The sequence below is a fragment of the Corythoichthys intestinalis genome, chromosome 3, assembly GCF_030265065.1.
Source record: "Corythoichthys intestinalis isolate RoL2023-P3 chromosome 3, ASM3026506v1, whole genome shotgun sequence".
NCBI classification, from domain to species: domain Eukaryota; kingdom Metazoa; phylum Chordata; class Actinopteri; order Syngnathiformes; family Syngnathidae; genus Corythoichthys; species Corythoichthys intestinalis.
In genome coordinates this window covers 55895181-55920164 of record NC_080397.1, presented here as the reverse complement: position 1 = coordinate 55920164, position 24984 = coordinate 55895181, and the positions used below count along the sequence as shown (strand labels likewise).

At 41.3% G+C, this 24984-nt stretch overlaps 1 protein-coding gene across 1 annotated transcript; it reads left to right on the top strand.

Annotated features, from left to right (window-relative positions):
- The first annotated feature begins 2345 nt into the window (after positions 1 to 2345).
- Positions 2346 to 17588, top strand: LOC130913539 (death-inducer obliterator 1-like). The gene is made up of 7 exons (XM_057832214.1): positions 2346 to 3272; positions 3383 to 3505; positions 3687 to 3786; positions 15799 to 15987; positions 16090 to 16328; positions 16371 to 16494; positions 17428 to 17588. The coding sequence occupies exons 4-7, from the start codon at positions 15801 to 15803 to the stop codon at positions 17586 to 17588; spliced, it is 711 nt and encodes a 236-aa protein (XP_057688197.1). The 5' UTR covers positions 2346 to 3272; positions 3383 to 3505; positions 3687 to 3786; positions 15799 to 15800.
- The last annotated feature ends 7396 nt before the right edge of the window (positions 17589 to 24984 follow it).

Here is a 24984-nt window from a genome sequence, read left to right as displayed (position 1 = left end):
TCGTTCACCCAAACAATTCGTTCAAAAAGAACGAATCGTTTGAGACCGATACAACACTAACGAACAGGACATACTCGTACTTAGTAATTAGCGAAAGTAAGCTTCATCTTTCTCAGCGCATGTGAAGGCAGCATTCATTTGAGTCGGCGGGGCGCGACGTTGAAGAAGGCTCTCTGCTCCTTAAAACAAGACAAAAAAAACAATTTGCGTTGCTGGTAAGAACAATGGTTTAACACTTATCTTCTAACCATAGGCGTGGCCACAAGGGTGGCCGGCCTGAAATTTGGTTGGCCACCCTAAGTGCACCCCCAACCAACCACCACCTCAGTAAAGCTACGTTCACACCGGCTGCTTAATTTGCTTGTCGCGCCGCGGGCTCCCATGAAAGTAAATGTGAACGTGTCACACATGTCGCGTCGGGGCGATGCGATGACGCCAAATTGACTGTAGCTCGTCAAATTTAACGCACCACCAAGGAGATGGTTTGGTTGAACTTTCTGCGACTGAGTTTGGCGTCGAGGAGGAAGCAGCCAATCGAATACTTTTTCCTCATTCACGTGACTTTAGGCGAATAGGATGCACAGGAACGTCAATATCATGCATTCACAACAGACCAAGTTGGACAATTTGGTGTTTATATTGTTCTTGAGAACACTACTACCACGGCGGTGGTTAAACACCATTCATAATTGAGGTAAGTGAGAATGTCCAAACTGAAAAAAATGTGAATGTTAGTGTTTAATGTATAGGCATGTCACAGGTGGTTGGGTAACGTTTGTGTTGTGGTGACCCTTTGTTTGGCACAATTCACCCACCGTACTTGAGTGTCCATTTGGCCGTGCGCGTTACCGGCTGCGTCAAAGTCACGTGACAGAAACTATAAAGACCTGCGCGCGTTCCGGGTCATTAGAGAGAGTGTACGAGAGTTCACAGAGAGAGTAGAGGTACAGAGCTGGACACAGCAATTGTGCAATAAAGACTCTTAACAACGCATCCCGCTTCACTGGTGACCCCGACGAGCCTCGCTGAAGTCTCAGAGGCATTTTGAACACTTTACGCAATGGCGGATACTTGCTTTTTCAAGCTGGCGACATTCAACGAGTCTTCTGCGGCCGCGTGGTTCGCTAACGTCCTCCGTGGTGTTTCCGACGACACCATGCGCTTGTACCACGTGGTGGCCGCGCTCGGGTACTCAACGGTGGTCAGAGCACAGCACTTCGTGGTTTATCCGCCGAAGGTCGACAAGTACACGGGGCTCAAGGCGCACCTCCTCAGACTTTTTGAGCCGTCGTACGAACCGACTTCAGAAGTTCCCTGCTGCCCGAGGTTCCCGCCAAAAATGGCGGCACTTCCGCCCCGGTTCCTTGCAGCCGTACTGCTGTCCCGGTACCCGCGCCACTGCCGCGCGCTTCCGCTCTGGCACTTCCCGACGCCGACGTTTCTGTCTCGCCTCCGGCCCCGCTCTCGCTCGCCTCGCCTCCGGCGCCACTCTCCACCGACGCCGCTGCGCCCGTCCCTGGCTTTCTCGGCTTCGGCGCCGGCCTGCGGCCTACTCGACGACGGTGCGCTCGCCTGCGGCCTACTCGACGACGGTGCGCTCGCCTGCGGCCTACTCGACGACGGTGCGCTCGCCTGCGGCCTACTCGACGGCGCCCCGTCCGCCTCGGGCCTACTCGACGGCGCCCCGTCCGCCTCGGGCCTACTCGAAGGCGCCCCGTCCGTCTCCAGTCTACTCGACGGCGCCCCGTCCGGCCCTGGTCGTCTTGTCGACACTGAGCCTGCTCTTGGCCTTCCTCACGACGTCATTCCTGTGCCTGCGTCTCTGGCCTCTGCTGACGTCGCTCCAGCACCTGCGCCCTTGGAAGTCTCCGAGGTCACTCCTCTCCCGGCGCCGCTGGACGCCGCTGCCTCTGACCTCGCTCCTGCGCCTCCGGGAGTCTCCGAGGTCAGTCCTCAGCCTACGTCGCTGGCCATCGCCGCTAGCCTTGCTGCTGTGCTGGCGCCTCCGGAAGTCTCCGAGGTTGCACATCGGCCAGCGAACGTCGTCCCCGACGTCTCTCCTCGTCCGCCGCCTTTGGACAACGATGGCGTCGCTCCGGTTTCGGCGTTTCCCCCGCTCCTGCTACGACCGGTCGACTTGGTTCGTCTCGCCTGTCGCCCTTGTCCACAGCCGGGCGACTCCGACTGCCACGCCGGTCGCCCTCGTCTCCGGCCTCGACCAGTCCATTCCGACCGCCGTGCTCGTTGCCCTTGTCTGCAGCCTCGACTGGTTGGTGCTGCTCGTCGCACGTCTCGACCTCTTCCTCTACCGCCACTGAGCAACACCTCTGTTGGCGTCCGCTTCTCCGGCCTCGCCTGCGCGGTGCTGCACGGCGCGCTCTTCGTCATGGGCGTCCTCCAGACCGTTCTGCTCGGACGTCCCGCATCTGGCGTCCTGGACGGCTGCCTGACCGTCGCTTTCGGTCGCCCGCTGACTGACATCCTGGGCGTCCTCCAGACTGTTCTGCTTGGGCGTCCCGCATCTGGCATCCTGGACGGCCGCCTGACTGTCCGTTCGGTCGTTCTCCACTGACGCCCTGGCCGCGCAACCCTTCCGTTCTGTGCTGTTGATTCGGGTTGCGCATGGCGTCCTGTGTGGGTGAATTCTAGGGGGACCTGTGTGGTGACCCTTTGTTTGGCACAATTCACCCACCATACTTGAGTGTCCATTTGGCCGTGCGCGTTACCGGCTGCGTCAGTCACGTGACAGAAACTATAAAGAGCTGCGCGCGTTCCGGCTCATTAGAGAGAGTGTACGAGAGTTCACAGAGAGTAGTTACAGAGCTGGACACAGCAATTGTGCAATAAAGACTCTTAACAACGCATCCCGCTTCACTGGTGACCCCGACGAGCCTCGCTGAAGTCTGAGGCATTTTGAACACTTTACGCAATGGCGGATACTTGCTTTTTCGAGTTAAGAAGCTAATGTTAGCAACACTAGCGCGAATCGTTTGAAAGAATTTAACTGATTAGAACTTGGTAGTTTTTTTCCTTTTTCTTGCCTTTTTCTTGGGGTAATTTTCACTTGAGTTTGTTTGCGTTTGCTGTGATTTTAGTTTTTTTCAACATGATAAATGCCTGAGCATTATGGCCTCATTTTCTCGGGCAGATAAGGGAAAGAACAATGAAGAGATCTCAAAACATTGAGACATTCTTTATTGTCAAGAAGAAAAAAAGATCAGCTGCTGGAGACAGTGGGGCTACAGCATCCTCTTCAGGACAGCATTCAGCAGGTAAATATATCATAAAATTAAGTTCTAAATGTGTACTTATCTGTAAGACAACAAGTTGAAATATAGTCCTTATGTTTATGCATTAATTGAATATTTCTTTGTGTGGTCAGAGATTCTCATCTGTGAGGGTGACAGCCATTCAGATGAGGATCCATAAGCGTCTATATGTGAAAGTGGCAGCGACACAGACGAGGCTCCACATTCTCCGCTCCCCACATCGTCCCAGTCATCAGGTAGTTAACTTCTAGTTTTGTTTGAAGATTAAGGAAAACTTGTACAAAAAATATGGATGAAGCAGTTGGGTGCATTATTTAATTGCTGACCCAGGATTAGGTCACAACAACACTTACAATTTATTACCATTGCATAAAAACGTTCAGTAATTAAAAAAATAATATATATATTTTTTCCTAGATATATCACGGTGCCCAGCCGATGGACCATCACGGCCATACCTGAGGATGTATCCCAGGACGGTGCAGGCAGGGAGGAAGAGATCCTTTAACAGCTCATGGTACCAACATTTCCCATTTCTTTTCCTCTTTTAGAAAAAGGTTTTGCGCCATCTACTGTAAGTACTGACAATCATTTGGGGTGAGAAGTTTGAAGTATGCAGTGTAACAAAATCTGATTAATATACAAAATATGGACGTATGGGTTGGATTGCATGTATGGGTTTCACAGTACACTGTGATGAAATGGTGGGCCATAAGTATGGGCCCCTTGGCATTATTTTGCTAAGGGCCCCCAAATGGCCCCTAACCCCTAACCCTGATGAAGTCATTACTTGTAATCTAGTTTACTGGTCATTATTGTCATCACCTAAAATCAGAAGCTATCATTGGAAACTTTAAACCATTTTATGTCAATACAATAGGGGTGTAAAAGTACATGTATATTTACCAAACCGCTCGCAATCGAATGTTAGGTTCAATACAATGCTGTATTGAACGCTGGCCTGCAGTCAGTTTACATAGGCCATGATTGCATGCTGCCACTGCATTTGCAGTAATATTCAAGAGGGTATTCATTCATGATTGGGGTGATTAGGTAAGGATTTTAATCATTCATGAGGAAGCAAATCCTTGATTTGATCATGTGAGTTTTGTTTTAATAAACAACATGCTGAGCAAGCAAATGGTTTAACATGTTATTCCTGTACTTTACTGAAACGAATTGTGACCCCAAAACCGAGGTAATCGTGACTTTTTTTGTATCGTTACACCCCTACAGTAAAATATGCCACCCCTCTACAGATTGTGACCCTGTTTGGCCCCCCCAAGAAAAAAATCTTAGACACGCCCCTGCTTCTAACTAAGCACAATATTTTATTTTCACTTATGTTGACGAAGTACATGTCAGCAACATGGGAATGTTTTCAGTATCAGGAAAAAAAAATCAAGTAGCTACGTTGCTGACTTTGCTAACTTGGGTGCTTGTCAATCTACAGTATTAAGATTAATTTGAAGCTTCACGTTTCTTGCGAATGGTGTTTAGATAATATTTCCACTTGTTTTATGGTGTAGCTTCAAGTTTTTACCTAGTGCTTATTCTTATTTTAATACCTTCCTTCTACTGTAGTCAATACGAGGTGTAACGGCATAAACCGTATGTTCACTTTTGGCTGGGGACGGGACATTAATAAAACCCAACGGCTGCTGCTTCGCGGGAAGTGAACGCTGCCCCCTGCTGCTTTAAAACCGTAAGTACAACAGTCTTTTCAGCCTGAAACTTTGGGGTACAGGTATATTTTCCACAAACACAACGGAATACGATGAAACATTTAAAACATAGGGCGAATTTATCTGTGGACACAAAAATATTAAAACTACTATTTTCATATGACATCATTGTTATTTAACCATCGTCTTGTGTTAGCTTTCTGTTACTTTCCCCGGTGCTCGGGTGGTTTTTGACCCGTCTTTTAAATCTGCCATACAATACCATCAAAAAACAAATATTTAGCTTTCTGTTACTTTCCCCGGTGCTCGGGTGGTTTTTGACCCGTCTTTTAAATCTGCCATACAATACCATCAAAAAACAAATATTTATTACAGGCATGAAAATCTCTCACCTTTCGGCGAAATTCGCCGTTTTGAAGTCAAAAAGGACGACCTACGTGAATTGCGTAGATCCGAGGAGAAATTCTTTTTGGGAGGAGGGGGGGTCGGGAGGTTTTATTTAATTATTATTATTATTATCATCATGTGATTAACTTGGTACGTAAACTGAGCACTTAAGAGCACAGTCAGCAAATCCTTCTAGATGCTTCGCTGACGAGAACCAATCATCGGCCCAAGCTGCGTTCCATTATTCCAAACGCGCGCACTCCTTACTGTACATGGAGTGCTCGGAGAGCCTTTCGTTGCATTGCAAAGCTGCGAAAACAAAAAGCAGGCCTTATCCACACCGGGGCAGACCAGAGCGCAGCATACACACTTGCCTGTATTTGCCAGCAGATTGAAGTTGGTGAGTAATGGTTTCAATCGTTTTCACATTTTGCGATATAAAAAAGTTACTGCCATTCGTTGCAGCTTGCGTTGAACACTGCCAGAGCTAGCCAAATCTCCCATGAAAAAAAATAGCTCCCGTTAAATTGGCGTCAAGCTTGTGTATTTAGCGGTAATACAAACGAAGAACCACGCTGTTGAGTCAAATTAAGCGGCATGCTCTCGGATGGAGGGGGCGCCTCACATCGCTCCCGTCGTCCGCCGGAGACGCATTATTTTCGGCTTGGATTTGGATTTGTGTCGGCACAACACCGGCCCGACGAGTGGTGGGAAAGTCCTGCTTCTTAAAGCTTTTCAGAAATACAGGGATCCCTCGTTTTTCGCGGTTAATGGGGACCAGAACCCGCCGCAATAAGTGAAAACCGTGAAGTAGCGCCCCCCCCCCTCCCCTTTTTTTGTGCGTGTTCAATGCATTTATTCAGATTTTACATTGGAAAAAAGATACATATATATAAGACATGTTTTTTCACTTTTTTCACCAAAGTATCATTTATGAATGGCTTTCAAGCACTTCAAAATGTAAGAATTATGATAAGTTTTAAACATGTTACTGCCCCACCGAATTATTTTTAAACAAGAATAAAGTAGTAAGAAAATGCTTGGCTTTATTAAATGCTTCATAGTGAGTCTACTCAAACCCTCTCAGGCTTTGGTAAACAGTGATTGACACATGTGCAAAGTTTTTCTTTTTATATAAATTTTTTTGTTTGAAGCAACTTCTTTGATTGAATAATAAAGACACAAACGTCCTAGCCAAAATGTGGCCCAAATGCAAAACAACATTACTTCAATGGAAAAATTTGTTTCAATCAAGAAAAATAGTTTTCAAATGCTTTTTTTGTCTCAAATTTATTTTTGCAATCAAAAACATTTTTTTTTATTGAAGTGACTTTTTGGGGATTAAAAGTATATACTGTATTTTGATTGAAGCAACTTTGTTTTTGATAGGAATAACTTTGTTTTTTGATTGAATAATACAAACACAAATCGTTATTGAGAGAGAAAGAAATTAAGAAAGCTTTAAAACTAAAAGCCACCGGGGAGTCTGTTTTTTAAAATATTTATTTCATTACATAGACATGCGTCGTAGGGAAGGGAGATTGAGGGATAAAAAAAGGAGTTGGATGAGGCTGCTAAAGGCAGTGGATCCCTCATCAGCTGGGTGAATAGCAGACCTGGTAAGAACAAGTTTGCAAGGATAGTCGGGTATTAAATCCAATTATAAACACAATTACAATGTTATTTTTCTATAAGATTTTTATGTCATTGCTTTATTAATCATTAGGTGCTAGAGTTGTTAAGTATGGATAATAATGAAATAATTTGAGAAAACTGTGCTGTTGGTGGGTCAGTGACCATCTGATGTGGTTTGTTCTCAGATGGACAAGTTGAGGAAGGAAGTTTTGATGCAGAGGTTGAAGGAAGAAAAGAGGCAGACTGACTGAGTCAGTCATAAAGTGTTGATGACAGTTTAGATTTCTATTCACTGTTGCCCCCTCCCAATTAAAGTATGTCACAGTCGCAGTTGAAGATTGAAGTTATGTTGTTATAAGGTGTATTAAATACTTGTTCATGTGCTCCTTTTGATCTACGAGCACCCGCCCCTCCACCGGTCTCTGCACGCCCCTGATGAAACACAGTGTGGCTCGACAGAGCTCTATATTTTGTTGGGGTGTACAGTGTACTGGAACATATTTCCTCCACACCCTTCTCACCTTTTTAACCCCTGACCCATTTTCATGCCTGTTATTATGATCCAATGTTTTTTTTCTCTCTCGGTTACTTGTTAGGATTCTTCATCTGTGAGGAAAAAAAAGGTTTAAATATTTTTCTTGTACCCATCGAGGGTTTTTCTTTAGGCAGCATACTCGTTCAATATTAAAAAAAAAAAAAAAAAAAAAAACTTCCAAAAATCCCAAGACAATTAGATAAATAATGTAAAGGTTGTCATGCTACCAGACTATCCTGAGGGATAAGAGAAGGCATCGGTCAAATGTTCATAGTTGTATATATTTTAATTCGAATATTTTTATCAACTATAGGAACATATATGGTGTTTGGGTCAATTTCGACCCATATATATTTAGTTAGAAATAAAAGGGGGGGAAAATCTTGTAATTTCTCTGTGGGCGTTTTGGATGATGTTTAGGTAGGGCTGGCGAATGCCACCGTTTGTTTGTTTGTATGTTTGTTTTTTATGGAGAATGCCACTCGCAGATTTGACAGTGTAAATCTGAAGATTCCAGGCGGAGCTTGTTTCTGCGTCACAGGTTGCCCATATTTTTATGCCATATTTTCCTGCCTTCCTGGGCATCAGGGCCGGAGTGGGACTCATTTTCAGCCCTGGAGTTTCGTGCCACAGACCGGCCCTCTTTATGTCATGACCTACCTTATTAAAATATTGTAATAATAATGGTGCTGTCAAGCGATTAATTTTTTTTAAATCGAGACTAATCACATGATGTCAATAGTAAACTTGCAATTTTTAAAAAATGCATAAATGATATATTTCAATTTGTAAATACACCTATTAGCACAGGAGTTCATCAAATTTAAGCCTCATTTGAAACAAGAAAAGAGTTCCTTTACACTTGTAGGGATGAATCAAATACGAATTTTCCCCAAATAACTTGTAAAAAGGGAGGCACGGAGGAAGAGCATATCTACTGACAGTTCTGGGATCAAGGGCTCAAGCGCGGGTTCTGTGTGAAGTTACCATTTTATTTTTGGGGTACTAGCTATAATTTTACCTTATATTAGACTGACTTTTTAAAGAATGAGGAACTTTTTGCAGGTGTTTTAAATTACACATGTGGCAAGTGTGTACAAAACAGGCTTTTCATCATATTCTTTTTTTTTTTGTGGTACATGCAAATTGACATACTCCATTTTGTTGGTTTAATCGACCAAAATAAAACAACTTTTACTTGTTATTCAGAATTTTGGGGGCGTACTGTATATAGTTTAAATAAACCAAAAAAAATCATGTAATATATCATTGCTTATGAGTGTTTTCATATTATTCATGACATACAATTACCGCAAAAAATGAAATGTGAAAGATTGAATGACTGATTGAAAGAATAATTGAACTCACCAAAACGGCTGTGTCCAAATGCACTTATACAGTTCAGACACCTGTGTATTTCAGGTAGAGCTGAAACGAGTACTCGAGTAACTCGAGTTTAAAAACTAATCCGAGTAATTTTATTCACCTCGAGTAATCGTTTATTTTGACAGCTCTAAGCATCACGTTTTGCTCAGACTACTTTTAGTGCGGGACAACGCGCTGTCACGTGCGGAGAAGGAAAAAAAAAACTTACTACAGCCGCCATAAACGACGCCGACGTTGCTAAATACTAGCCCGCACGATGCTACGTTGGTACAGGTAGCGTCTGATGCGTTTCATAGAGATCACATGTATGTTGAACTATATGCGCATTGACAGACTCGGCCGCGTCTGGGCAGCGTTAGTAAACAGCCGCCATCTTAAAGCAGTAGAGCGCTAAGCGCTAATAAAGAGCGCTAAGCGCTAATAAATAAGATTAACGTTACTGTCGCTACTAGCTCACGTAACGTTAGCCCTGCAGAAGGCTAGATTTCAATTAATTATGACCACTGTCGATGCGTGGCTAACGTGTCTTACATACAGGCTTTAACATAACATAGCATTGTGGAGTGATGAGGGTGTAAAATAAAAACTTAATCATGCTAACTATCAATTTTAGCTCAGTAGTCATTGCTGGATAAAACACCAAGTAGCACTGGTCCCTAATGTGCTCCAATACAGCCTGTATCATACATTTATTTTGAACACTGCAAAAACTCAAAATCCTATCAGGACTTACAGTTTAGACTAACTTAAAACTGAACTAGAACTTAAAAATGGCTTGACACAAAGAGAAATTCAATTGAAACACGTGGGGAAAAAATCTTAACTTTTAAGTGATGTGTGTTTCAGTTTCAGTTTATCCGCACATCATCAAATACAGTACATAATCATACGCTAGCAGTTCACATGTTAAGATGGGCAAATAGGACACTCCAAAGAAGCTATTCAAAGCTTTTAGCAGGGGCCCAGTTAGACAACACACACATACACACACACACACGCAGGCACACACACAATTAACTGTGGACAATTTCAAAATTTTGGTTACATTGGATTTGGTAAGAGACATCAGTAGTGTTATTCAAATAATCAGCATATTATATATACATTGCTAGGAGATGAGTTTTGAGTTTTTTCTTAAAGATGGAGATGGAGTGTGACATTTTAAGTGTTTCATCCAATTCATTCCAAATCTGTGGTCCTTTGCACACAATGCTAAAGCTTGTACACTTTAGCCTTCGTTTTTTCCCTGTGATTTGATGTTTTCTTCTGGTAGTGTATGTGTGTTGAGGAGTACAGACTGGGACGAGGTCACCTAATTTATAATTTAGTCGATAGATAATCTGATACATTACACAAGCATTTTGGTAATAGTTGTGGTCTTTAAGCCTCAGGAGGTGGTGGCGGTGAAAAATTATTTTAGTTGGAGCATTAAACTCAGACCATGTTAGGGCACGTATAACTTTTTTCTGTAGTATTTCAAGCTTTTTTAAATAAGTCGGATATGTGTTGCACCATATGACATTACAGTATTGTAAGTGTGGTTCAAATAAAGATTTATACAAAATGAGAAGTGCAGAGAGTGGGAGATAGTGTCTCAGTTTAAAGAAAAGAGCAGCATATCTTGACAGTTTATGTGTAAGATCATCAATATGTTTTCTAAAATTAAGGCACTCATCAATATGGACTCCCAAAAATTTTGTAGAGTCGACCCTTTCTATGTTTTCTCTGTTTATGTTTAGGCAGATTTGTTTAGTGGCCTGTTTTTTATGAGAGCGAAACACAATGTAATTTGTTTTATTGTGTTATCAAGCATAACGGCATTTTTAGGTAAGATATATATACAGTATATATTTTTTTAATAAGATCTAAAAGTTTTTTGAGTGAAAGCAGTGAATTAGTCTTTTTTTAATTTTTTTATTCTAGTTACACCTGAGGTGCAATTGTTGGCTGTTTTCAACAATATACATCGAAAATAAAGACATTGATTGACTGAAAATGGTTCAAGATTAGATGAAATGTCTTGTTTTCTCATGTATATTTATAATTGCTCTTCACCTAAGAATATATTTGTTTTATCCGATTACTCGATTAATCGATAGAATTTTCAGTCGATTACTCGATTACTAAAATATTCGATAGCTGCAGCCCTAATTTCAGGGTAGTTCATGCTCATCAGTCCACCTCAGAGTGCAATGTTTTGGGTTAAAATGCCCAACTTATGTTTTGCCTGAGAACGTGGATTTCACCCCAATCCTCCATCTTTGTGCCCAAAAATAGTGCCTGGAGCCTCCATGGTGGAAGTTTTAGTGGTGCTCTCATTAAAATGATTTCATTCTGCATGTTCATTTACGTTTGCTGTGTATTGCAGTAATAAATGACAAGAGTGCCACATTTTGGTCTAGAAAAATACAAAGGCCAGGGGATTTCACCCCGAGGGTGAGGCTGGTCTGACTGCAGTAGCCTCCGAGTGCTTCTGCCTGCCCATAGGGCGGCTCGGGCGGCTAACAAGCCGGTAGGTTTATCGCTGTACTTTTATCCAAACATGCTCAAAAACAACGATAATGGGTCGCGCCAATAGCCAGACGGGTTCACGCTCGTCATGCTGCCTCAACGTGCCCCATTTCGGCCATTAAAACCCAAAATTAAGTTTTTCCAGAATCAAGTCAACAGGACGATATCATGATACTCTTTCCCAGAGGCAGAGCTGGCGGCATTGGAGAATGGGAGCCTGTTGCGGGGTATCGAATTTCAAACTACGGAATGCGAGAAGGGCCACAATTTTTTGCGCAAAGCGGGTTGCGTTAATACCGTTAGTAAATAGTTTAACTGAAAGCTTCGTTAAAAATGTGTATCACGACCGGCCCAAACGTCCGGCCGGCCCACCGGGAACTGTCCCGGTTCTCCCGATTGTGGGCCTGCTGGGCATGTGTTGCCAAAAGGAGCATCTTCTTTGGAAAGGGAGTAAATGTTCATCCACCTTCACCTCTGGCCCTGGGTTGGAGATCAGGAAGGAGTTTTACCAATCTCATGGTAATGCTCAATGCTGTTATACTTTTAGTCAGACAGAAGGAACAGACAGATAGTGCCACATTCGGATGTATATGTTTGAAATGATGTGTCTTTCGATGGATACTCCACAACGTCTCCCTCCTCAGAACTCAGGTCTTCCGTATCCCACTGCTGCTCTGAGTCCCCAGCCTCATCCTCAGCGAAGATGTGATCATTTAAAAAAAAAAGGGGGTGAATTCCAAAATTCAAAACATTTTAATTGATGTTGCTGATAAAGTCAGTCTTAATGTGATACCCAAAAATATATATAGTGCTCATAATTATTTAAAACTGCAAAAGGGTCGGTACCGACCCCAACACAAGACAAAGGTTAAATAATAATTAAATAATATTAAAATAGTTATTTTAATATTTTTATTTGGGCTGTCAAAATTATCGCGTTAACGGGCGTTAATTATTTTTTAAAATTAATCACGTTAAAATATTTGACGCAATTAACGCACTAGGCCCGCTCAGACAGATTTAAATGTTAGTACAGTGAAAGGCCAACTTGTTAATTGTGTTTTATGGAGTTTTTCCCGCCCTCTGCTGGCGCTTGGATGTGACTTGCATATGTTATGTGGCGTAATGTCGCCCTCTGCTGGCGATTCAGTGCATCTGATTATTTGGGTTTCGGCGCGCTTTTCTGACGTGATTTTATGTCGACGCGAACTCACACTAATAGACAGTGCTATTCAGAACAGCTAACGTCCGCATCCAGTATTCAGTGGCAGTTCTCATAGCCCCATCACACTGTTTGTGTCTAACACATGCATCGCTTGTGAGTTATATTCCTCCTTTTTTTATATTCATGAGCATTAGATGGTTATTGATGATGTGTATTTGAATTTGTTCACATATATGGTCAAATGCAGTTACATTGTTAGATGCTTGTGAGCTAATTGGCTAGTGCTATTGCTCAAATGGACACGTGTGTGTACATTTTATATTATTTTGTGATTTATGCAAGTTATTCACACATTGCCTTGTTATTTTCAGTTTTACCAAAATACAAGAAATGTGCTACTGTCAAAAAGAGATGACTTCAGTAAAGCCCATGCAACTTTGCCACACAGTCTGATTTCTTTTTGGAACTTATGTTCGCTCTCTGTCAATTTGTGTACTCACACACATTGAGGACAGAATAGGGCTACTAGTTTATTTTTTGATTGAAAATTTTAGAAATTTTATTAAAACGAAAACATTAAGAGGCGTTTTAATATAACATTTCGATAACTTGTACTAATATTCATCTTTTAAGAACTACAAGTCTTTCTATCCATGGATAACTTTAACAGAATGTTAATAATGTTAATGCCATCTTGTTGCTTTATTGTTATAATAAACAAATACAGTCCTTATGTACCGTATGTTGAATGTATATATCCATCTTGTCTTATCTTTCCATTCCAACAATAATTTACAGAAAAATATGGCATATTTTATAGATGGTTTGAATTGCGATTAATTTTTAGGCTGTAATTAACTCGATTAAAAATTTTAATCATTTGACAGCCCTAATTTTTATGTGTCCACAGATAGATTCACCCTATGTTTTAAATGTTTCATCTTATTTCGTTGTTTGTGGAAAATATACACGCAAGTTTCAGGCTGAGAAGACTGTTGTACTTACGGTTTGAAACCAGCAGGGGGCAGGGTTCACTTCTCGGCGTGCATGGGCAATAAGTGTTCGCATTTTAGAGCGAATAAGAAATGAGCCGTCTGTGCAACAATAGAATAGAATAGAATGCCTTTATTGTCATTACACAAAGTGTCATGAGATTCAAAGCTGCCCTATGGAGGGAGTGCACACACACTTACACAAAGAATGGATTAAAAAGTATATACACAATTAAACACAATATAAAACCGTTTCTTGTTTCAGGTGAGAAAAAGGGCATAATTTGACTGTGTATATTAGCGGATTGCTTTATTTCAGGATGATTGTGATGTGTACTGTGTGTTAATATAGGTCAGAAATATGTCACTCTTTAAGTATGTTTATGTATGACTGCGGATGTCTTCGTAATGGCGAGCGGACGACGAGTGAATGCTAGTAGTGTCTAAAATGCAGAAGTTAAATGTTTTGTCACGAAAACTTGTAATTGTTTATAAATACAGGGTTTCCCCTAGGATTTTTTTGAAGCTGGGATGGTGGGTTACTTCGGAGTCGGACCGCCTCACTCTGTCGTGCCACGGCAAAATTGTGTCATAGCATGACAGATGAGATTTTTCTTTTTGTTTTTTTTTTTGTCTTTTCCAAGAACAATCATAACAAAGATCTATTTGAAATACAGTATTTCATTAGCCAGGCTAATGTCATGGCTCTCAGCTTTGGTACATGTATGTCAAATGCGTAGCTGATACAGCTACATTACCCTACGTAATAATCCCACTTTTTTCTCTCCTAGGAATAGTACAATTTACATCTCGTAGTACTTCTTTTTCCTTTTATTTGGCCCTAATACGTACGACATTACCACAACAATTATAGCCCTTCTGTTAATGGACCAATGGTGTAGGTTTGCATAGGGACGTTAGGGACATAACACGAGCAACTTTTCAGGAAGCTCAAATTGTCCCCACCAACTTTTAAGCAACCCTGTTTGCATTATAGAATGAGTTCAGTTACAGAGGTAATTTGGAATGTCTTGGCATATTTTGTAAGAATACAATTGACCCTGCCATTATTAAGCGAATTACTTCCGTTATGTTCAGACTTAGACTGACACCATTTTTTTCCCCCTCAAACGCGCGCTTGATTGGCTGATGTCTAAATTCCCTTGCTGTCAGTGTAAATCTACTAGAAATGGGTGCAATTATCTGGCAGTGCTTCAAGTAAATTTTACTCAGATTTCTTGAAATAAAATTTTCAGCTGGCTCTTTTTCCAAACACTTATTTTAAGCAAAAAGTGAGTATATTTAATCTTTAAAAAAAAAAACTTTTTTTTTCGCCAGAAATGTTCTTAATTCAAGAATTGATCGTGTTCAAAACATTATTTGAAAGCATTTTTCCCCTGATTTTGGTGAAAAATTACCAACCTTTGGATATATGGGCTTAATAAGAACAAATGGTAATACTTACCAAACGTAAATTGAATAATCTGACCCATGAATCTGTTAGCTAGTTTTTTTTTTGTTTTTTTTTTAGCTAGTGTTTTGTTAACTAGTCTTAAACACTCAAAACAAGATGGAGAAAATTATTCGTCTCGATTTAAGAAAAAGATCTAAGAAAAATGATCAGATTAAGACGTTATAAATTTGCAGTGTGAAAGTTATTACAAGTCAATACAGATTTATTTTTGCATTGATCATTTAGCCTATCAGTTAATTAGGTACGCGTTAGTGAGAAATGTAGCCCTGACCCCCGTTCACCCAGTCTGTTTGGTTTTATCAATGTCCCGTCCCCAGCAAAAAGTGTACATGCAGTTTATGCTGTTACACATCGTATTGACTACAATACAAGGAAGGTATTCATGTAATTATTATTTAAGTTATTAAAAAGTATTCAGAGACTGGCTGTACTTTAAAAGTGTTGAAATGGCATAAAATGCACATATTACTTGTATTTTTAGTTTTAAACATATTTTATGGCTCTCACAGAATTACATTTAAAAATTTGCGGTGTTCATGGCTCTCTCAGCCCCAAAGTTTCCCGACCCCTGGTTTAGGTGGTACACCGTTCAATTCAAACCTTTGTTTTTAAAAACTACTAAAGAAACATTTTGAAAACTTCCAGAATAAGTGTCTGGGTTTTATACGCAAATTAAAATTGGAATATCCTAACAAAAATTATATGAACAATCATCCACAAGAAATACAAACTTCTGAATCATCTCTTCCTACTTTCCAGCAATGAGTTCGTACCAGGACCCGGGACTTAGTAGTCAAGCCACAAAACAGGCCCTCATGTTACACGCTTTTGGGAGATATGTACGCACCAACGAAGATAGGCTTGCGAGGGCAGTCCAACAGTGGGACCAGGACCGGGACGAGGGTCTGGTGCAGGCCCAGGGCCGGACGCAGGCCCAGCAGGCAAAAAGTGAGTATATTTAATCTTTAAAAAAAACAACCTTTTCTTTTTTTTCCGAACAATCATCCACAAGAAATACAAACTTCTGAATCATCTCTTCCTACTTTCCAGCAATGAGTTCGTACCAGGACCCGGGACCGAGTAGTCAGGCCTCAAAAGAGGCCCTCATGTTCTATGCTTATGGGAGATACGTACGCCCCAACGAAGACAGGGTTAAGAGGGCGGCCAAAAAGTGGGACCAGGACCGGGACGAGGACCGGGCGCAGGACGAGGACCGGGCGCAGGACGAGGACCGGGCGCAGGACGAGGACCGGGCGCAGGACGAGGACCGGGCGCAGGACGAGGACCGGGCGTAGGCCCAGGGCCCGGCGCAGGCCCAGGGCCCGCCGCAGGCCCAGGGCCCGCCGCAGGCCCAGGGCCCGCCGCAGGCCCAGGGCCCGCCGCAGGCCCAGGGCCCGCCGCAGGCCCAGGGCCCGCCGCAGGCCCAGGGCCCGCCGCAGGCCCAGCAGGCAAAAAGTGAGTATATTTAATCTTTAAAAAAAACTTTTTTTTTTACGTCAGAAATGTTCTTAATTCAAGAATTTATCACGTTCAAAACATTATTTGAAAGCATTTTTCCCTTGATTTTGGTGAAAAATTACCAACCTTTGGATATATGGGCTTAATAAGAACAAATGGTAATACTTACCAAACGTAAATTGAATAATCTGACCCATGAATCTGTTAGCTAGTTTTTTTTTTTTTTTTTTTAGCTAGTGTTTTGTTAACTAGTCTTAAACACTCAAAACAAGATGGAGAAAATTATTCGTCTCGATTTAAGAAAAAGATCTAAGAAAAATGATCAGATTAAGACTTTATAAATTTGCAGTGTGAAAGTTATTACAAGTCAATACAGATTTATTTTTGCATTGATCATTTAGCCTATCAGTTAATTAGGTACGCGTTAGTGAGAAATGTAGCCCTGACCCCCGTTCACCCAGTCTGTTTGGTTTTATTAATGTCCCGTCCCCAGCAAAAAGTGTACATGCAGTTTATGCCGTTACACATCGTATTGACTACAATACAAGGAAGGTATTAATGTAATTATTTAAGTTATTAAAAAGTATTCAGAGACTGACTGTACTTTAAAAGTGTTGAAATGGCATAAAATACACATATTACTTGTATTTTTAGTTTTAAACATATTTTATGGCTCTCACAGAATTACATTTAAAAATTTGCGGTGTTCATGGCTCTCTCAGCCCCAAAGTTTCCCGACCCCTGGTTTAGGTGGTACACCGTTCAATTCAAACCTGTTTTCAAAAACTACTAAAGAAACATTTTAAAAACTTCCAGAATAAGTGTCTGGGTTTTATAAGCAAATTTAAATTGGAATATCCGAACCAAAATTATATGAACAATCATCCACAAGAAATACAAACTTCTGAATCATCTCTTCCTACTTTCCAGCAATGAGTTCGTACCAGGACCCGGGACCGAGTAGTCAGGCCTCAAAAGAGGCCCTCATGTTCTATGCTTATGGGAGATACGTACGCCCCAACGAAGACAGGGTTAAGAGGGCGGCCAAAAAGTGGGACCAGGACCGGGCGCAGGCCCAGGGCCCGGCGTAGGCCCAGGGCCGGGCGCAGGCCCAGGGCCGGGCGCAGGCCCAGGGCCCGGCGTAGGCCCAGGGCCGGGCGCAGGCCCAGGGCCCGGCGCAGGCCCAGGGCCCGGCGCAGGCCCAGGGCCGGGCGCAGGCCCAGGGCCGGGCGCAGGCCCAGGGCCCGGCGTAGGCCCAGGGCCGGCCGCAGGCCCAGGGCCGGCCGCAGGCCCAGGGCCGGCCGCAGGCCCAGCAGGCAAAAAGTGAGTATATTTAATCTTTAAAAAAAAACCTTTTCTTTTTTTTTCGTCAGAAATGTTCTTAATTCAAGAATTTATCACGTTCAAAACATTATTTGAAAGCATTTTTCCCTTGATTTTGGTGAAAAATTACCAACCTTTGGATATATGGGCTTAATAAGAACAAATGGTAATACTTACCAAACGTAAATTGAATAATCTGACCCATGAATCTATTAGCTAGTTTTTTAAGCTAGTGTTTTGTTAACTAGTCTTAAACACTCAAAACAAGATGGAGAAAATTATTCGTCTCGATTTAAGAAAAAGATCTAAGAAAAATGATCAGATTAAGACTTTATAAATTTGCAGCGTGAAAGTTATTACAAGTCAATACAGATTTATTTTTGCATTGATCATTTAGCCTATCAGTTAGTTAGGTACGCGTTAGTGAGAAATGTAGCCCTGACCCCCGTTCACCCAGTCTGTTTGGTTTTATTAATGTCCCGTCCCCAGCAAAAAGTGTACATGCAGTTTATGCTGTTACACATTGTATTGACTACAATACAAGGAAGGTATTCATGTAATTATTATTTAAGTTATTAAAAAGTATTCAGAGACTGACTGTACTTTAAAAGTGTTGAAATGTGCATTTTGACTGTACTTTAAAAGTGTTGAAATGGCATAAAATGCACATATTACCTGTGTTTTTAGTTTTAAACATATTTTATGGCTCTCACAGAATTACATTTAAAAATTTGCGGTGTTCATGGCTCTCTCAGCCCCAAAGTTTCCCGACTCCTGGTTTAGGTGGTACACCGTTCAATTCAAACCTTTGTTTTCAAAAACTACTAAAGAAACATTTTGAAAACCTCCAGAATAAGTTTCTGGGTTTCATAAGCAAATTTAAATTGGAATATCCGAACAAAAATTATATGGACAATCATCCACAAGAAATACAAACTTCTGAATCATCTCTTCCTACTTTCCAGCAAGAGTTCGTACCAGGACCTGGGACTAGGGCCTGGCGCAGGCCCAGCAGACCCAGCAGGGAAGCGTGCCTCCTCCCCCACCCCCGTAAGATAAAAGATTAAATTGATTCTTTTTTATTGTTTTGGTTAACTATACAGTCCCTGACAAAAGTTGTCGTTTATCCATTTTGTTGAAACAATTACTAATAACCTTGGTTTCAGAAATGGCTCGTATGAAAGCTAAGACACTCCCATATGATGTTGAATGTACAAAAATATATTTTTTCCGCTGAAAAAAGATATACCATTTGATGAAGACATAAAGGTCAAATTTTGGCAAGACAAAAGTTTTGTCGCCTACAGAAAGTAGTGTGAAAATTGAACAAAAAAATGTACTGTAATTTCCCGAATACAACGCGCACTTTTTTTCCCCCAAAATCAACTTGTAAAATCATGGTGCGCATTATAAACGGCTACATGGACGGAGACAGAAATATATATATATATGCCAATTTTTTTTTTTTTTTTTTGACACGGCCACGTTGTGTTGAAGAAACGTATGCGGCGACCCGTTGCCGACCATTACGGTACGTGACGTACACCATTTTGTCTCGGTAATACTTCACTCTAATCGGCCGAATGATTTCGTCCAGGTTAGATTCTGCTTTTTTCACTCTTCATAAAGCACAGAATTTAGTTTCTTGAACTCCTTTGAGTCAACGTTTATTGCAGCTCCCCAACTCGGACTAGAGCTGGGCGGTAAACCGAAAATTTACCGTCACCGAAATTCTTCACGATGACCGACGTAATTTTGACCATGTCGGTAAATTCGGTAAATTAATAAAACAATAAAATAGTCTTTTCATCCCGCTTTGACTCTGTGTTGTTCGCCTATGTTCATTCCCCTTTAAGAAAGCAGTGAATGTACTCACGTAGGGAGTCACGTGATCATCAGGAAGCTAATCAAACAGAAGCCCGGCAAGCTAACGCTAGCAGCTAATGCTACAAGCAAAACGTGATGGAGTGTGGCTTAAGGGAGGTTCGCCAAACTTTCACCCGACATTTAATAGACTCTTGGTGGCATCCAGACGGGCTTTCACCCGCTGTACTCCCTTGTTCTCACGATTTCCGGAGATGGTGCTTTCATTGCTTTCTACTGGTAGCCAGGCCACAGGCTAACGCTAGCGCCTAACGCTAGCGGCCGCTAGCGGCTAACGCTACAAATGAACGTGATGGAGTCGGATAGCGGCTCTAACCTTGTCAAAACGGCTGAACTTAATCAGTGGATTGTGCACGGACTGCATCTAGCAATTACTATGTCGCGTTATTTTGTATCTGACTGTGTGTGATTTCTCTGATAGCTTTTGTGATGGTAAAGCATTCAGCATTAAGCACAATCCAACGGTGAAACTTGTAATATGACCGAGAAATGGCCCCAGCTATTTTTCTGTATGTGCTTAATTCTGTGTCATTATTGCTATCATAAAATCTTAAGTGTTTCATTTGCAGAAGATCAATATAGCTTTAATGTGTGTCTGTCTGTCTGTTTGGGGGTTCATGTATGCCTGCATTTATTAAAAAATGCACTTGGGGGGGGGGGGGGGGGGGCTGAAACCATAAAGTAAACACTTGTATTGAATAATTATGTCACAGCAGCCATTAACAATAAATTGTCTTTTTGAAGTGTACTGTTCAAGCTGCAAGTCATTTGTGTTACAATGACATGTTTGCACAGGCATATGGATTTTGACAATGTAGATTGTTCAAGCCATACACACTGTTATAAATGCTCATACTTGAATTCTTATTGTTTACAATACATTTTTATAAACCTAATGTCTAGACTGCATGTACAATTGTTAAATATATCAAATTGAATGCTGGTAACTAAATCAACAAGAAACTTAATCTGTATTTCATGCATTGATTCAGATTTTCAAATTATACAACAGTCTGCTTGGGCGACTTTATCGTCATTTATCGTTATCGAGGTAAATCTGCTCCATTTATCGTGATACGTATTTAAGGCCATATCGCCCACCCCTAACTCGGACCATAACAAACGTAAGCACACAGACTTCCTGTGTCCGTCAACTATATCTGTCCCTCGGGAAACTCAAACCCAAATAACAATAGTTCCGATTGTTACTGTCGTGTTGACAGCGATGCGCTCTCACGGATTTCCGACTGACATTCTCACTTTCATTTTACCGTATCAATCCATGAGAGAAACTTTTATTCATCGTGATGAAACGAGCAAGTTATACAGCAGCCTTTAAAAGAAAAGTCACATCTGTTTTGTTTTCTCCTAGATTCTGGTAAGTTGGAGAAGTTGTCAAATCATATTATTACCGTAAATATTGTCACTTTATGGTCATGTTTTGAACTACCAATGTGCTATGCTTGTGCTGTGTTTCACCAGTCAGTAAAATGACATTTCTGTATCTGTACACGAGCTCTGTTTTCTTGTATTCTTCTGTTTATTGGTGCTAAAATCAGGTTGCGCGTTATAAACGGGTACAATAAATTCCCCTAGATTTTACAAGTAAATTTGGGGTGCGCATTATACACGGGTGCGCCTTAAATTCGGGAAATTACGGTACTTCAAATACAAAAATATGTTACATAACACAAGCGAATTAAGTAGTGGTGCTGTGAGATCCAAATTTAATATTTTGTATGACTTCCATGGGCTTGAAGGACTGCATCCATGCGGTTTGGCAAGGATTCATACAAGTCATGAGGAACATCAAAGAAAGCAGTTTTGGATGCCTCCCAGAGTTCATCAACATTCTTGGGTTTCGCCTTCCATGCTTCCTCTTTCATCCTGTTCATGTCCGAAGACTGGGCTGGCCAGTCCTGGAGGATCTTGATTGAAGTACGCAATGGAGCACCATCCCGCTGCAGAATTTGTCCCTTTTTATGGTTCGGAATGTAAGAGGCAACTAAGATTTGTTGATATTTCAGACCGTTTATGTTGCCTTCCAACCAGCAGATCTCTCGCACCACCCCCATACAGGATGTAACCCCAGACCATGATTTTGCCACCACCAAACGTCACTGTTTTCTGAGTGAATCTCGGATCCATGCGGGCTCCACTAGGTCTCCTGCAACATTTGCGGCGACTGTGCTGTAATGCAATGGAAGATTCATCTGAAAAATCCACTTTTTGCCACAAAACAGTGAAGTTTGGTGGTGGGAAAATCATGGTCTGGGGTTACATCCAGTATGGGGGTGTTCGAGAGATCTGCAGGTTGGAAGGCAACATAAACAGTCTGAAATATCCACAAATCTTAGCTGCCTCTAACATTCCTAAACATAAAAAGGGATTTTAGCATCTCTCCCACAACAATTAAAACTATCGTGGCGATCGATGTGGGGAAGAATGAGAGATGATCTTTTTCTTAACACCCTTTATGGAGCACAACGCGGAGAAAATATACCATTTGCAGCCACCACCGACAGTCATGGTTGCCCAGCATCCCATCATGCATTTGGCCAGTTAAGAACAGTTAAGCCGCTACAGTATCATTTAGTGAAAGCACAACAAAAATAATATTCCTATCTCGCACAAAAAAAACAAACAAAAAAAAAAAAAAAATAATGTTCACAAAAAGAAAAGCGCTCAATGCGAAGAGAACTGGCATTCCCAATCACAATAGCTATGCAAAATAATACTCAGGCGTTGGTGGTCAAACTCTATTCAAAAAATTAATTTAGCTCAACAAATACACTAGATGACAATATTTAGCCACAATATACAAACTATCAAAATTACTATAACTCGCAATTGTCTTTTAAGAATTACAAGTCTTTCTATCCGTGGGTCCCTTTTACAGAAAGAATGTTTATAATGTTAATGCCACCTTGTGGATTTATTGTTAAAATAAACAAATACAGTACTTATGTACTGTATGTTGAATGTATACATCAGTCGTGTCTTAACTTTCCATTCCAACAATCATTTACAGAAAAGCTGTGATTAACTCGATAAAAAAAAAAAAAATGTGAGTTTTTAATTTGAAGTACACTTTTTGTTCAATTTTCACACAAAAACTTGTCTTGCCAAAATTTGACCTCTATGTCATCATTAAAGAGGAACTGAAGACCTTTCCGGATTTTGGTGTAATTTTATGAATATAAACTTGGGACAAGTTCATCAAAACAACCATGACATTATCAACACGTAATTGTAAGGATAATTTGCGTTTTTTTAGTTTTTTTGCACTCCGTTAATGGTCCCTTCGCAAACCCGGAAGTGTGACGTAGGCAACAGAAGACTACCCACAGCTAACATAGCAGCAACAACGATGTCAGTGATATTTCCACCAAAGGTAACCATTCAGGATCGCTCTTTCGTGACGCTACTGATGGCAAAAGCTCCCAGGAAAGATGAACTACAATTAATCCCTACATGTTTGAACCTGAGGCGTCAGATGACAGCGATTTACTTGACACAGCAGATGGCGTCATGACGCCAATTGACAGCTCGACACTTCACGAACGGGAGAGTGAGTGGTAAGTCCAGCATCGTGATTTTTTTATTAGAATGCGATTACATGGTTGTATATTTTTCCATGCTCTACACATAGCTAAAACTGGATATTAGGTAATGGGACAGCTCCTACCGATCTAAATATGATAAAGCTAGCCCAAATGTGGCTAAATGAATGCTCTACACATAGCTAAAACTGGATATTAGGTAATGGGACAGCTCCTACCGATCTAAATATGATAAAGCTAGCCCAAATGTGGCTAAATGAATGCTCTACACATAGCTAAAACTGGATTTTAGGTAATGGGACAGCTCCTACCGATCTAAATATGATAAAGCTAGCCCAAATGTGGCTAAATGAATGATATGTTATTGATATTTCAAAATAAATGACAAAACCATTTTATTTTCCAGGTGTTGCTGTAAACCGTCAAGTAATTACCCTTCCAAGAGTATGCCTGTGTCATCAGGAGATCCCAGACGTGAGAGCCAAACTTGCGGAGGCTGAAGCACTGACAGGGGCATGAATTTCATAAGAAAAATAAAACCATAAATTGTTAACAACATTGACACATTTTGTTGACTGTTTAATGTATTATATTGTAATTATATTACATTCTGAAAAAATATTCAATGGGCCGCAATAATAAATACCAGGTTTATGTTGAATCTGCATTAGCTTTCGTTGTCAGATTGTGACACAACATGTTATACCAAGCACACAACGGCACACATCAAAGAGCATAATTTTAGTAAGCAACACAAAGTTAGGATAGCAACGGACTAGCGCAACATTGAAAAATAATAATGGCAGTGGGAAATATGTATTTAGCGTGGTGCTATATTTCCGTGTTGAGTGGTGGCGAGGCTTCCTGGAAGTTACGTCACGAGGTAGGGGTCGGCAGGACGGCGCGTCCCTCGTTGCTATGGTGTTGCTATGGCCATAACTCAAAAACTACGCGGTCAAATTTTTTTTTTTTTATGTGACTTTTTGAGAGAGCGAATGACGCATTTAATACAATTCAACTGAGTAAAACACTTAAAGCTGTAGTTGGAACTAATTTCTTCACATGCCAAATAGGGTCACAAGTAAAGTAATTAAACATTGTCCAAAAAATAAAGCATGAAAAAATAATTTATATGTTGTATATTTGACAAAATAGTCGCGTTTCCGAAGTTCGAGCCTGAAAGGGGACGAACCCGGAAGTAATACGTCACACCGGGAACGCGATGGCACCTCCATACATACGGCCGCCATACAAAGCCCTTCAAACAATGATCCAAACAGCGATAGATCAAGCGCAAGGGAGGAGATCCAAGTTTTTGAAGAGTTGGAGGAAGAAGAGGAGATTGGAATTTTATGTTATTAGCCAGACGCCAGTCAGGATGCCAACAATGTGCCTAGACTTCCTGACATGGAATGGATACAAGACCCATCGAGATTACAACATTGGTAAGATATAGGCTGTTATTATTTTCATGATTTGAAGATGCAGGCATTTGCACATAATTTTATGGTTTTGTCTATCTGATGACATTGTTAAAAAAAAAAATAAAAAAAAAATCAGACTTCATGTTCACTTTGGCAGATCCGGCAGCTCTCGTGCATATTAAATAATAAAACAAAAACGTTGGGGGGGCGGGGGAGGAGATGAATCGTTGTTATATCTTGACCGAGTGACCCACACGACACCTTTATTGGCTTTTACAACTTTACTCAACGTC